The following is a 14,287-nucleotide window of genomic DNA, read 5'->3' on the forward strand; positions in this document are numbered from 1 at the left end:
GTGACTAATTATGAGCGATGGGACCGGAAGGAAGGACATTCAGTTTTAGTAGTGCCTAGAAAGTAAAGTAAATTTTCTTTTTGACTTTCCCTTCTCCTTCTGGAATACAAGAGTTCTTCTCTCTACCACTGGTTGTTTGGCCGAGTGGTCTGTGTGGGCTGTGTGCGTCGCGGGTCCGTTGTAATCAAAAAAAAAAAAAGAGTTATTCTCTTGGGCTGGAGAACAAAACGAATCCTCCGCTCCAAGGTTCAAGATAACACTTGAGACAGATTTTGCAGTGCATACTACAGGGGTGCTCCATCGTTTTCTTAAATTTAATCTTAATATAAAAGTTATTTTGACATTCAATTTATTGCTAAATATAAAATCTTAATATATCTTCTGAATATAAATATTAATTAACTAATTTGAGTAGATTAAAGAAGTCTGTTAAGTTAGTTATTTGTAATAAATAGCTGTAATCTTCCTTAATTACTTTTATGAATCATATGTATTAGCTAGAACTATTATTTTATGGAACATTTACTTATACAACAACTACAAAGGTTACTTTAAAAAAAATTGAATAAATAAAAGAGATAAAGTAGATTAGAGTTTGATATTTAGGATTAAATTAAAAGTTAAACTAACTTTTATATTAAGTATTGGAAGTAATATTATTTTAAATTTTAATAACTCCACGTCTATTAACCAAACTTAGGAACACTAGCAGATTGTTCATACGCACATAACTATAGCACAAGTATTGTTATAAAGAAAATGTTCATGCCATAATATGCAATCAATAAAATTGTACTACTTTTAATTCTTAGTATAAGAGTTAGTTAACTAATTTAAATAGATTAAAAAATTAGCTAAATTAGTTATTTGTAATAATTAGATATTGTTTCTCTTAAAATACTTTTACTAATTAAATATCATGGAACATTTAACATAGACAACTATTACAAGAACTAACTTTTGAAAAAATAGATAAAGATAACAGACAACTTAAATTAAAGTTTATATTTAGGATCAAATTAAAAGTCAAATTAATTCTTATATTTATATTTAAGATCAGAGCAATAGTTAACAATTTTACGAACGTGACATCAATCAAAGTACGTTAGTGACATTGACAACTTTGAGAACCTAACATCAACTGTTTTTATGTTTTCTTTTTTTTTTTATTACCAGACTAACATCACCTATGGTTAATCGCATCAACGATTTTGATAATTTATCAGTTTCTTCTTTCCCTCTCTCACTACATCATTTTCTTCTTCACAACCTTCTTCATCCCCACTAGGGAATCAATTAGAGATCAGTAGATTGGTTAAAATCTCGTTTATAAGCTCAACTGTTACCACCTACTCCCTTACTCGTGGTTCTTTTTTTTTTTTTTTGGTGTTTTTTTTTTTTTTGTGGGGAGAGGGTGTTCCCAATGAAAGTCACACGTACACACGATTAAGATACACCTGCCCTGCTTGTAGTAAAGTCACTATTATTTCAACGACAACTTTATAATTTAATAATCATCTGGATCGGATACATTAAACAGAAAGGACTTCTGTTTCCAGAGTATAAAGTAAAACTGAAATATTAGGGAACCATTTATCCCTAGACTGGGAAAGGAGATGCATGTCAAGCCTAATCCACGTCTGATATTATTATGAATAACAATAATCCCTCTTTCACAAATTCCCAAAGAAAAAAAAAAACACAAGAATATCCCTCTTGCTTTGATGCCACTTACAAGATTGTGATTGGAAGTAACATTCTTTGAGGCGAACTCATTTTTAAGAAGCCTTTTGTGCTTTATTAGGAAGAACATTATCCGGTAGAGTAAGCTCCGGAGGGACTTCACGAACAACCCCAAGCATTGCGTCGTACTCTTCATCTTTGCGTGCAAATTTCTTCCTCAGCACTTTTTCAAACTCAATTTCGTCGAAAGACTTGGCATTTTCAGCTGCATGGACCTGTGCAAGGTTTGAATAATTGGCGGCCGATTGTGAGATAAATGCTATCTCTTCATTGGTGAGCTTCCTCAGGAACTTTGCCGGATTGCCCCCCCACACCTGCACCAGAGGCAAGCTTGTGCTAAAGAAAGAAGCATGACTGAGTATTTCTTTTCATCCCACAACACATATTGACTTCTTTCTTTGACCTAACACAAAACATACTGATGACTCTGGTCTAAAAGACCATTGTTTTACAAATAGAATCACAAGCACTTGTTAGGATAACATTATCATGCACTCAAATAGCTTCTATCTTCTGCTCTATCCAACCTCGTAATAATGCTGCAGAAGGCATCCAAATGATTTCTACAAAGCTGACAAGAATATGAAAATCTACTTTTAAAATTGAAATCCTCATAGGAAGTTAAATTAGAAACATGACATTGTACCAAACGATATTTCTGAAACCAGACTGATTCTTGAATCGATGAAAGGTCTCCGCTTCATAATTTATCGAGCTGAATGTAGTCACAGCACAATTTAACCAATTACGATATATACTTATGTGATACTGCTCCGGTCCTTAATATAAGACCTATTTAACTAATTTGATTAGATTAGGAAAGTTAGGTAAATTAGTTAATTATAAGAAATATGACATATTTTTTTTAAAATACCATAATCATCTCTCTTAATATTCTCACTCCCTCACTTATTTGATTATGGTTGAGGAAATATCTATAAAGGTAATTTAGAAAAAATTGATGAATATAAGAAATGGGTTTTATATTTAAAATCAAAGTTAACTTAACAACTAGGTCCCTTGACCACCAATATCTCTATTCCAACAGCATTTTGACAAATCAATGTATGACTTGAGAGTATTACAAAAGATATTAACAAGAGTGTCCCTAAAGGACGTACAATTTGTATTATAGAAAAGTTTGCTTCTGGAGGTTATGCTTCACATGGTTAGTATTACGCTGGTCAGCAAGACAATAAACGGGAAAAATTTTTAAGAACAATGAAGCAGAAAGAAGCGTGAGTTCTCTCTCTGTTCCGTGAATAGGATATAAGTTTTAGACAAAGGAAACTGATGTGATTACTAAAAGCATACCTCTCCGCAGGGAATCCTAGTATTCTGTCTCACAAGGGCTCCAGCAGCAACCATAGCATTTTTCTCAACAACGACACCATCAAGTAGTGTTGCACCCATACCAACAAAGGCCTCATCCTCAACAGTACAGCCATGTAAGACTGCACTATGACCTACCCAGTGCAAAGTACAAAAGCTGGTTACAATATAGTAGTGTCAGTGTGGTTATTTATTGCAGAAGAAAAATTACTCACCAACAGTAACATTGTCCCCAATAATAGTTGGCAACACCTTCCCACTTAAATTTGACTTTGCAACATGGACCAAGGAGTTATCCTGTATGTTAGTCCCACTTCCAACACTGATGCTGTTCACATCACCTGCGCATGATGTGAGCATCAAACATTACCACCATGCGTATCTACAAAATATAGACCTGACAGAATTTCATGATTTGATTTTCATGAGATAATCAAAGATATACAGGTTCCCAATATATGAAAGCAGCTGAGCTAAAGCTTTCTTTTCTTTTTTGTTTCTCTCTTTTCAGCAAGGATACCCCATATAAAGTCGTGCACAACAGGTTATTGAAAAAGATTGTAGAAGCATTTGATGCATGAAATCTTTAGAATGCTTTTACTTTCCATTGATCAAGCAAACAACCTTACCTCTCAAGACACATCCATACCAAATTGAGGACTCTCTTCCAACTTGAACATCTCCAACGATGGAGGCACTTGGTGCAACAAAGGCCTCCTTATCAACTACAGGAGCCTTATCAAATATGTTCATCAGAGTTCGATGCCTAGACACTAAAAACAAAACAAAAGAAAAAAAGAATAAGATCACTTTACATGTTTCATGGTATAACGAAAAACTGGTGAAGGAAAAAAAACCATAAACATAGACCAGAAAAGGAGGTGTTTGTGCGCACACACACATAAAGCAAATCATTTCATTTTCTTCATATATCCTTCAATTTCATGAAGCAAAAATGATTAAAAGAGGAGGAAAAGGTAATCATGCGAACAAAAAAAATGAGGGCAAGTTAACAAATTAAGAAAACTTGAAAGTCTAAGAAAGATAATGCATTGCTGGGTGGTGGTTGATCGTAGGAGCAAAAAATCTCGTAATTAGTATGTCCTAATCTAGCTAATCTATCAGCAGTTGATTAGTATTCTCTGAGGGTGAAATATACACAAACATTCCAATTTCTGGAGAGAGCAAATCTGGCTTCTTCAATATAATCAAAATAAGGGTGGTCAAAGCTAGTTCCTCTCATGATCAGTTTTAACTGTGAACAGAGTCCGTGAAAACAGTGATATTCCTCAAACCTTTCTCCTCTCATGAGTAAATTTAGTTTTAAAGCACTGTAAGTCTGTGACCACAATTTGATATGTAAAAGAAAGGAATACTAAAACAAGCTATTGTTAATCATCAATATTAATCACATAATCTCATTCAGGGTTGCTGACTGGAAACTTCCGATGCCAGAAACAATCCTTTGATGACTTGATGTATTCATCGTACTAAATTGTTCATCTCAGTATTATGGCCCAAAAGCTTTCGGTATGACCGGTCTCTCACTGACGTCTCAATGTGGACGGAGACAAAGAAAGTAGAAGCACAGACTATTCAACAAAACGACATGAGATAAGGTATTATCTCATATTAAGAATGAACACCCCTCGTCATCCCTGCAAAGTCTATTCAGCAGCGCGATTCCAAATGTAATTCAACTAGCATTGATCTATGTACCAACTTTGAAAAACTACGCTGACAAAAAAGAGACAGCATTTTATAAAATCAACCAAAAACATCTACCTTGAAAGGGGGATTATAGATTTTTCCGATTCACAAACGAACTGAACAGGAAATTGGATGTGCAAGCTCAGAAAGAGAGGATTAAAGAAGGGCTTACGCTGTTCTTGGAAGTAGTAGTTGCCCTGGAGGCGACAACCGAGCCGATCAATAGCCTGCCCAGTCTCACGAATCCAGAATCCTACGGTGTATATTGCTTTCCCTAAAGTTCCCATATGCAATTTCCACTTTTGACTACCAGTGGAGTAGCTAAGAGATACAAGCTTCTGCAAGTTCAAGCTCTGTTTGCGTTCGGCGTGCTCGATGTGTAATCGAAGAAGGAAAAGGAGGATAGCGTTAAGAACCAGAGGGCTTCCTCTTCCTCGCAGTTCCAGTGGTAGGGTAGTATATTCCGTATAATGGGGAGGGCAAAATGGGGTTTCAAAATTGCTAGGTGCATTTCATGAAATTTTAATTTTACGTTTGTTTCTTATGTTTCACCTTGAATTAAGTTTGCTGGTCAAAAAAAAAAAACTTGAATAACGTTTTAATGTTTCAACCTGAATTAACATTGTGGGTCATTTCTTATGGATTAAAGTGTAAATTTAGGAGATATTTGGATGGAAATCAAACTATGGTTTCAAAAGTGTTTTTATGATTTACGAAGTAAATATGTGAAGGAGTTTGTCTTGTTTTGCGGAAAAGTGCTTCTGAGAAATTATAAATTTAATGTTGCCAAACACCTCCTTACTCTAAAAATTATAAATTTATTCTAAAAATTTTTACTTACCAATATTGGTTATTCAAAAGTATTTTTTTATACAAATTTATTTTAAAAATTTAAAATGACAATAATATTATTTGTTATATTTAAAAATATTAACTATTAATATCATTATTTTAATATTCACTATTTTAATATTCAGTATTAGTATTTTAACAAGAGGGATAATATTACTACTGTTTTCAACTCTCAGGATAAATTTGCAACAAAAAAAAAAGGTTTCAAATGTTTAGCATTTCTAAATAAAAATATTCGGGACAAATTTCTATATTAATCCTAATAATATTAACTTATTATACTACAAATATAAAAAGGAAAAAAATCAACGTGGTTCAGTGTTCACTGATTATTAAGAGTTTTTTTGGGTAAAAAGATACTAAGACTCTTTTAAAAATACTAAAGGATAAATTATAGCAGGTGAATTTCAAAATCCCAAATTAGATCCCTTGTACTATTTTGAAATTTTAAAATATTGTGAATTGACAATACTGTCTTTACTTTCAGTGATTATTGACTATTCTAATTTAACTATTGACTCTTTTGTTTTCAAAGGTGATTACTTTTATGTAGTTGACTACATAAAAGTAGTAAATAACTAAGCAAAAAGTAGTTACTAGACGTCCAACAACACTTAATGTATTTTTTAAATTTTTGAAACAAAAGTAGTCAATAACGAAATTAGAGTAGTCAATAGCTAAATAAGAGTAGTCATGAAAATTTTAAAAATGAAAGTAGTCAATTGCAATACTAAAAATAGTCAGTAACTAAACAAGATTAGTCATCAGAGTTTTAAAAACAAATATAGTCAATAACTAAAAAAAGTAATCAATATAGGAGGAAAAAAGTCACCAGAGCTCCAGCAACCCGTTACCGGAGTTCTGGTGGCCAGAAGTGCCTGGAAATGCTGAGGTGGCAGTGTTTTAAAAAAATGGTGAGAAAAATAATAAAGAGTATTTGTATAATTTTATAAAATTTGAAAATTTCAAAATGGTCCAGAGTTTTGAATTGAAATTTTGAAATTCAGGTATGCTAATTTGTCTTTAACAATTTTTAAGGTATTTTATTATTATTATTATTATTATTATTGGATACAAATTATTAAGACTTTTTAATAGGCAGTACTACCTCTGATATTTAATATAAGACCTTATTTGATTTTTATTTTGATCCTAATTATAAGACCATAATCTACTTTGTCTTTCATATTTATATTTTTTTTTAATATAATCCTTCTAATAATGGTAGTTTTAGCCAATAAGCTTGATTATCAAGAATATTTAAGAAAGAAACACACATTTATTACAAATAACTAATTTGTCTTATTTCTTTAATCTCTTTAAATTAATTAATTAGTTTTTATAATTATAACCAGATTTATAATTAGAACCGAAAGTACTTTATTTTTTTCCCGAAGTCTTGAATCTCAACTGGAAAACGGTTCGTTTCTGTATCCCGAAGGAAGCAGCCCATCAAAATTCTGAAATGGCATGGATTGGTGGAAAACGACCTTCGGTTCATTTATCGAAAGTCCAACAACAACCGACCTTGGTTTGCTTCCAATTTCTTTGAGGGTGAAACTTTCACTCTGCCATTTATTAATCATTCGATGGACTTCTATTCGGATTTTGTTGAGAATAATCTAAAATCTTACCGAAATCTTATTTGTTTATTTCCCCTGTTGTAAGATGTAAACTTCATCATGATTCGTCTTACCAGTGGATTTGATGAAATTGATTGATGATTGTAGGGCTTACATAAAATTGAACCCTGTTTCGAACGCAGAAGGCTGTAAACTTGTCGGTGGTGTTCAAGCTTACTCGGCTATACTTCTGGCTGAATCGTTGAGAAAATGTATGATTTTTTTGTTCACAGTTTTCCCCCCTCCTTTACTCTTTCTAATTAGGGAGCAAAAAATTTTTTCCCGGGATTGCATTAATATTGCGATTATGATTCACACGCATTGCGAAATATTTTGTCATCCTGGTTTTCTGAGGGCGTTGAAATTTTCTGTGGGACATAACAGCTGGAGCTTACAAGACTAGCTTTTCATGGAAGGAGCTGGAAGCGATATCCCCTCCGTTGTCGCACCTCTTGCTCAATGGAGGAATGATTTTTCTAGGGCGTTTCAGTACTATTTGGATCGTTCGACTCCTCACACAGTTCAGAGGTGGCTGGGAACTCTTGTTGTGGCCGCTATTTATGTATTAAGGGTTTACTACGTTCGGGGGTTCTACATTGTGTCCTATGGCCTAGGCATCTATATACTGAATCTGTTGATTGGTTTTATGTCGCCCAAAGTTGATCCTGAGCTCGAAGTTTTGGACGGGGCTTCATTGCCTACTAAGGACTCAGATGAGTTTAAGCCATTTGTTCGTCGCCTTCCTGAGTTCAAGTTCTGGTAATATCTAATATGACCCTTACTGAAGTTATTATGAAACTTTTAGCTAGCATGGTTCTTTGTTAATGCTTACGTTGGGGTAGCAAAGTGGGCAGTGAGGATGCTTTAGGATAATGTTGGTTCTGTTAGTTACGTATATGCTGTCCCCATTTCTAGGAACTCTGATGAAGTACCTCAGAATATTGGTGTATTTATTGGTAATTATGCTGTTTAACCAATGAGACTCTTGCAGGATAGTTGAGTTTTTTTTATTATTTAAGCTGACCACATGATGAATCTTTGCAACGTATGTCAATTTATAAACTTCAAGAAGCTTCATTTAGTTTGCGAGGCCCCGGAGAGTAATCAACTTAAAAATTTGTACAAGGACAATTAGCTCACAAAGAGGCAACCAATAAACATTTGTCATACTCATTGTATGTGCTAACTTCTTTAATCAAAATCGCTGAGGACAGAATGATCTGGGACTTTCTCTGGCTGTAATTGAAATTGAATGCTAGTTGAAGGAGCTGTAAGAGGCTACGGTTTTTTCCACCCTTCCCATTGATGGTGTGATTTTTGAACCTTGGGTTGGGATGCTTCATTTCATGTTGAATCAAATGTTCTAATTTGATCAGAGCATGTTGGCGATGGAAATGAAAATTATTAGAAATTTGTGCTTAGCGTATGCGAAATGCTCAATCCATACCTCCGGGTTATAGGACAATAAATTATTACCATATTGAAAATGAGTTCTCCCTTCACAACCTTCTCCATTGTCTAGAGTAGAGGATTCCTATTATCATAAGGTTTCCCTTTCACTTATTTCTAAAATGTGTGGTATGCAAACTAGCTGTGGAGTTTCTATTTGTAAAGATAACAGAGAAGGCTGGACATGATTAATCATTCATCTTATTATTAGTTATCTACCTATGTAGGCTTGACATATATTCACCCGTGCATGTTGGACATTATTGTCAGTCATTGAGGAGTCTATTTTAAGTTCTGACACACTGAGACGGTCTTGGATGTTCATAAGCATACAGTTTAAAGCAATCACTTCAGATTCTTTGTGCTTATATCTTTTTTCTTAATAAATAGAAGAAACTTTTCGGTACTTGTAATTAGCTTCTTTAGATTCATTTGTCTTTGGTAAACAAGCTTCTAGTTCTAGGACCTAAAGATAAGTTTGCCGACCAAAAGGTTTTTTATACCTATATATTAAAGGTTTCTTTAAGTAATCTTGTTATAAAAGAACGACTAAACTTATTTTCGTGTATGGTATGGAGTCTGAGCAATGTGTTACATGGTTTATAACTTGTGAATAATGCATTAGCCTTTATGTTATATACATAATGATATATTTAGAGTTTATTTAGTGGGAAGCTTTTTGGAAGCTTGAGTGGATTCAGTAATTGTCCCCTTGTCACTAATCTTTTATGGTGGGGGTGATAGGTCACTTGCTTTTATTAAATTGAACTTCTGCAACAATATTTTTGAATGGAAGACTCTGATATGTTGTATTGATTTTGAATTAATTCATGTACCAGGTATGCCATAACGAAGGCTTTCTGCATTGGCTTTCTTATGACATTCATATCTGTGCTTGATGTCCCTGTTTTCTGGCCCATACTTCTCTGCTATTGGGTTGTCCTCTTCATCCTCACAATGAAGCGCCAAATTATGCACATGGTTAAGTACAAGTATGTCCCTTTCAGCATCGGAAAGCAGGTGAGAGCTCTGGCTTTTTGGCATTTTTAACCATAGGCAACCCTGACTTGATTTCTATCTGATCATCTTTAGTCTTCCTAATTGAGTGAATCCTTTTTTGTTTATTCCTGACAGAGGTACTCAGGGAAGAAGTGAGCCATTTCTAGGGACTGAAACTTTGAAGCTCCGTATGTCCGGACAGGAAATCACAGTTTAGGTTGTGGGTCTTTAGAAGTTTTAGTATATATGTAGGTCAATCATTCGTAAGAAGTAATAGATGGTTTGTTAATTGATGGACTCTGAATTGTGATTCCAAGACTTACTTTTTGAAAGACTTATCTGCCTATGTTTCTTTGTGTGTCCAAATATCCTGGCTGTGTCTTGATTGAGAAGGGAGTTATGAAGTTCAAGCTTTTGGACTTGTATAGGGTTTGGATATTGGAATGTTTACTTGTTTGCTGGCAGGATAAGGTGAAAAGAGGATTGAAGAAATAAAAGTATTCCTCTAAAATATTCGTGGATTTGCATGCATCCTCATGTGGTTGACATTGAATTTGGATCTTCAGATATTAAATATATGGGCCCGATGTTCTAGGTAATGTTGTAACAGTGGAATTAGATTTCAAATTTAACCCCCCAAAAAAAAAAAAAGAGGTGGGTAATGAGTCAATGTTTTAACCGTTAAACTTCTAGTTCGATAGAGATTATAGAGATTAAATCTTAAGTCCAAAGTAATTTGGAGAGACCACCACCACAATAATAATAATAATAATATATGCATACAATAAAATAAAAAAAATAGTTGACATGAATTTTCAATATATACAGGCAATGTTTTATTTTATTATTGGTTTTTCATTTAAGAATATATAATAATTATTTAAAGTTTTCCTCTTGAAAATTAGGAAGAAACAAAGAGTCAAAACCCCACATCACTTTTCTAAGTCAAAACAGCCTATTTTGTCATCATATACCACCTCTGGCTCTTAATATAAAAATTAGTTGACTAATTTGAGTAGATTAAGAAAATTAGTTAAATTAGTTATTTTCAATAAATAGCTTTTATTTTTCTTAAAATGTTTTTACTAATCAAATGTATTAATTAGAATTATTATTATTATAAGGGCTATTTTGAAAAATAAATAAATAAATATAACAGATAAAATGGTTTAGGGTTTTACATTTAGAATAAAAATAAAATTAAAATGAGCATTTATATTAAGGTTGGGGGGTAGTATTTGAAAACAATGTTTCTTCTTTAGATCTTTTAACCCTAATCTTACTTCTATAGAGTTTGCTTTCTTTTCATATTTTGGCTATATGGGGAGATTCTCCGTTGAAGAATTGGTCCAGTTAAACCAGCGGTGTCTACTAATAACAACCGCCCCACAACTGCGAAAACAAATGGCCAGCTTTTAGTTGTTAAACCCGACTCTGCATGTAATATTATAATAATAATAATAATAATAATAATAATAATTATCAAATGGGATACTAAGTTTCACATTGTATTATACAAATGTTGTTTTGAACATGGCCAGCTAAGAACATCATCTTCCCCATCTCTCCTCTCTGCGAACCACCGGATTCTTGTCTTACATACCCCACAAAGTTCAGTCCTTTACTTCTCATTATTATTCCAACAAATGAGTGAAAGAACCTTAATTCCAATATTCATCTTCTGGGCTTTTCTCACAATCATCACTCCCTCACTTGTTCTCTTGTCAGAGAATTCAGAGCCAGACTTTGATTTATATGGTAAACATGTCCACCGACCTTCAAGAATTTGCTATATTTCTCTTCTTGCAGGCTCACATATATGTCATCCATACCTGAAAGTTTCTTTCTTTCTTCCTCTCTCTCTCTCTCTCTTTCCAATCTGCAGGGAATTCAACGGAGGTGGCACCGCCGTGGACCACGGTTGCAGCAGCGGAGGAGTTAGCCCCTGCACCAGCACAAGCACTAATTGTATCATTACCGACCGGAGCTAACTTGACGGCCGCCGGCGGCCATAATGGAAGTGTTGCAAGCAATAAAAGTGATGATGGGCTTGCACAAGTGTTTCCCAGAAAACACCTCAAGCAAATGAAACTCCCATCCACACAGCTGGCTAGCAGCTGATGAGAATGGCTTTGGATCTCAGGCTGACGATCTGATGTGCTCAGGAAGGAAGGAATATTGCAAATTGGTGAGATAAAACGTTAATTTATTGTAGCTTCTTTCTTTGAAGTTTAGACGTTATATACAGTGGCTTGGCATGGGTTGTTTTGCAAAGCGAGAGAGTTTTTTCGACTATCGGTTTGAAAATAGAAGATGGCAACACAATCAGACAAAAAAGCCTCGGAGTCAGCCAAAGGCCTTGGGGTTAGGGGCATGGATGCTTCAAATAAGGAAGACATCGCGGATTCTATTCTTTGTAACATATTACTCTTCTGATCCTATTTATAAGATAGAGAGAAAAAATATGTTTTGATCTTATTAACAGGAGATTGAGAGAAATTTTTTGTATGGATGTATAATTTTACCCTTCATTTATTATTGTGTTAACTTTGTTTATATGAGATATGATGCATATTACATAGGGTAAATTTGAAAAGTTGTTAAATTTTAAATTAGAGTTAATAAAGTTTGAGGTTTTTTACATGTTAGAAATGACTTATAAATAGGACCAGAGGGATAACTTGCCGCCAACTCCTCAGGGAATTACAAACCAGACTAATCCAGATCGGGAATTTGAGAACCCATATGGGCGGCTACCCTACCACGTACACTGTTGCGTACCCAAAGGATTGAGCCTGTGACCTTTGGTTAAACTGGAACAACCCCTTACCCGTTGATCCAAGTGCTTGGTGGTTGGTGAAAGTATTTTTTTTAAAAAAATATAGCTGCACAAATAACACTAGGGACAATGACAAAAAAAAAAGCTGAAATTTTATAAATGTCAAATATTCCGTCAATAAAAATTTATTGTCATTCGTAAATTCAGACTTGTCAATACCAAATAAAGTTGTATTACCTGATTTGGTATTTGTAATTTTCAGTTTTTTTTAGTTATTCTCCCATAACGCTATGCTTATTCAGAAAGAAAAGGGATCCATGAAAATCTGATTGGTGTAAATATGTGCTTAATATATTTATTTCATCTTATTAGCCTTTCACAGTTTCACCTGACTAGTCACTCGGCTTGCAAGTATGAGAGTTGCACAACTACTTTATGAGGACATCGTCTCCTTATTACTTGCCCATTTTTTCCATTTCACTGTGTGTTATTCATGCTTCTCTATTTTAGTATGCTAATATATTAAATGCTTATGTCGTGTGATATAATGGAAGTTGTTTTAATTTTAACAAAAAAAAAACAAATAATTTATTTATTTAATTTACCTCATCTCCCAAAGCCTGTGCCGTGTGGGCTTTTTTTTTTTTGGGACTTAAACCTCTGCACTTCACCAAATCATATATTTACAGATAAAATTTTTAGCCTTTTTAAAATAAGAAATAATATAATTTTCGGTCCTTTAAATTTTTTATATATTAGTGTTATCTCTCAAGGTTTTTTTTTTCATTTAAAACATTAATTGTCATAATTCAATTAAAATTTGGACCATTTTACCTGTTGAAGGATTAAAACCTATGGTTTAAAAGTTAAGGGACTAAAACTAAAATGATGACAAACTTGAAGGATAAAAAAATTATATTAACTCTTAAAATAATAATTGTTTATCAATATTGGAAATTAATAATCAAATAAAAATGTATAATATGTTAAAGTCTATAAATTAGATACAATGCGTTTTATGCAAGATAAAGGGAAAGAAGGAAGGAGGTAAAAATGGAAGAAACACAGATGATAAGATGAAAGAACTAATGTGGCACAAATTTATTAAAAATAATAATTTATCAAAAATGTCTATAATTTATAAAGACTTAAGTACGATCATTAAAATAATAATGACTCAAACATAAATAAAATAAAAGCTAAAGTATATTATTTGTCCTTTAACTTTCTATAATATTTTAATTTGATCTTTTAATTTTAAAAAGTATATTTTTATAATTTAATTTTAAAATTTTTAACAAAAAATGATGATATTGAAATTTTGAATGTTGACAAACCATTCTCAAATACTAATATATCAAGTTTAATTTTCAAAATAACCATAATTGTTAAAAGATCAAATTAAAATCTTGTATACAGTTAAGGAATTTAAAGTATACTTTTACCTAAAATAAAACCTAAATGAAAATTAAAATAAAAAACCCTAACTTAAGCTTCAAGTAAACAAGAACATAAAATAGTAAACAATCTATTAAAGCCTCATAGCAAACCACAAAAAAATAAAAAATAAAAAAAATCATCAAATAAATTTCCTAATTTCGCATCAACAAGTTATCTGGAAACTCTATACATTGCAGTCGTCCATCATATCCATTATCATAAATACAAAAATTTTATCAAATTATACTATTCCTAAGTCATTTACAGTTTGACTCACTTCAAATTCATATAATCCATGCAAAAACGTGTGTAGTAAAATATAAACATAAAATAAAACAAATGATATATATATCTAAGCGAT

At 32.9% G+C, this 14,287-nt stretch overlaps 2 protein-coding genes across 3 annotated transcripts; one reads left to right on the top strand and one right to left on the bottom strand.

Moving 5' to 3' along the window:
* Positions 1-1,483: 1,483 nt before the first annotated feature.
* Positions 1,484-5,260, bottom strand: LOC114738536 (gamma carbonic anhydrase 1, mitochondrial). Its single transcript, XM_028926605.1, has 5 exons — positions 4,958-5,260; positions 3,705-3,848; positions 3,291-3,416; positions 3,058-3,209; positions 1,484-2,057 (listed from the first exon to the last, which is right to left on the bottom strand). The coding sequence occupies exons 1-5, from the start codon at positions 5,070-5,072 to the stop codon at positions 1,779-1,781; spliced, it is 816 nt and encodes a 271-aa protein (XP_028782438.1). The 5' UTR covers positions 5,073-5,260; the 3' UTR covers positions 1,484-1,778.
* A 1,881-nt stretch (positions 5,261-7,141) lies between these two features.
* LOC114738532 (protein RER1B-like) lies at positions 7,142-10,148 on the top strand. Of its 2 annotated transcripts, XM_028926603.1 has the most exons (5): positions 7,142-7,191; positions 7,368-7,471; positions 7,644-8,018; positions 9,548-9,728; positions 9,843-10,148. In XM_028926603.1, the coding sequence occupies exons 3-5, from the start codon at positions 7,669-7,671 to the stop codon at positions 9,861-9,863; spliced, it is 552 nt and encodes a 183-aa protein (XP_028782436.1). In that variant the 5' UTR covers positions 7,142-7,191; positions 7,368-7,471; positions 7,644-7,668; the 3' UTR covers positions 9,864-10,148. The 2 variants fall into 2 exon arrangements, with proteins under 2 accessions (XP_028782436.1, XP_028782435.1); XM_028926602.1 differs by lacking the exon at positions 7,142-7,191 and having other exon boundaries at positions 7,258-7,471.
* Positions 10,149-14,287: the final 4,139 nt, after the last annotated feature.

Source organism: Neltuma alba, unplaced genomic scaffold (genome assembly GCF_004799145.2).
Source record: "Neltuma alba isolate B1F8T4 unplaced genomic scaffold, ASM479914v2 tig00013612_pilon, whole genome shotgun sequence".
Lineage (NCBI taxonomy): Eukaryota > Viridiplantae > Streptophyta > Magnoliopsida > Fabales > Fabaceae > Neltuma > Neltuma alba.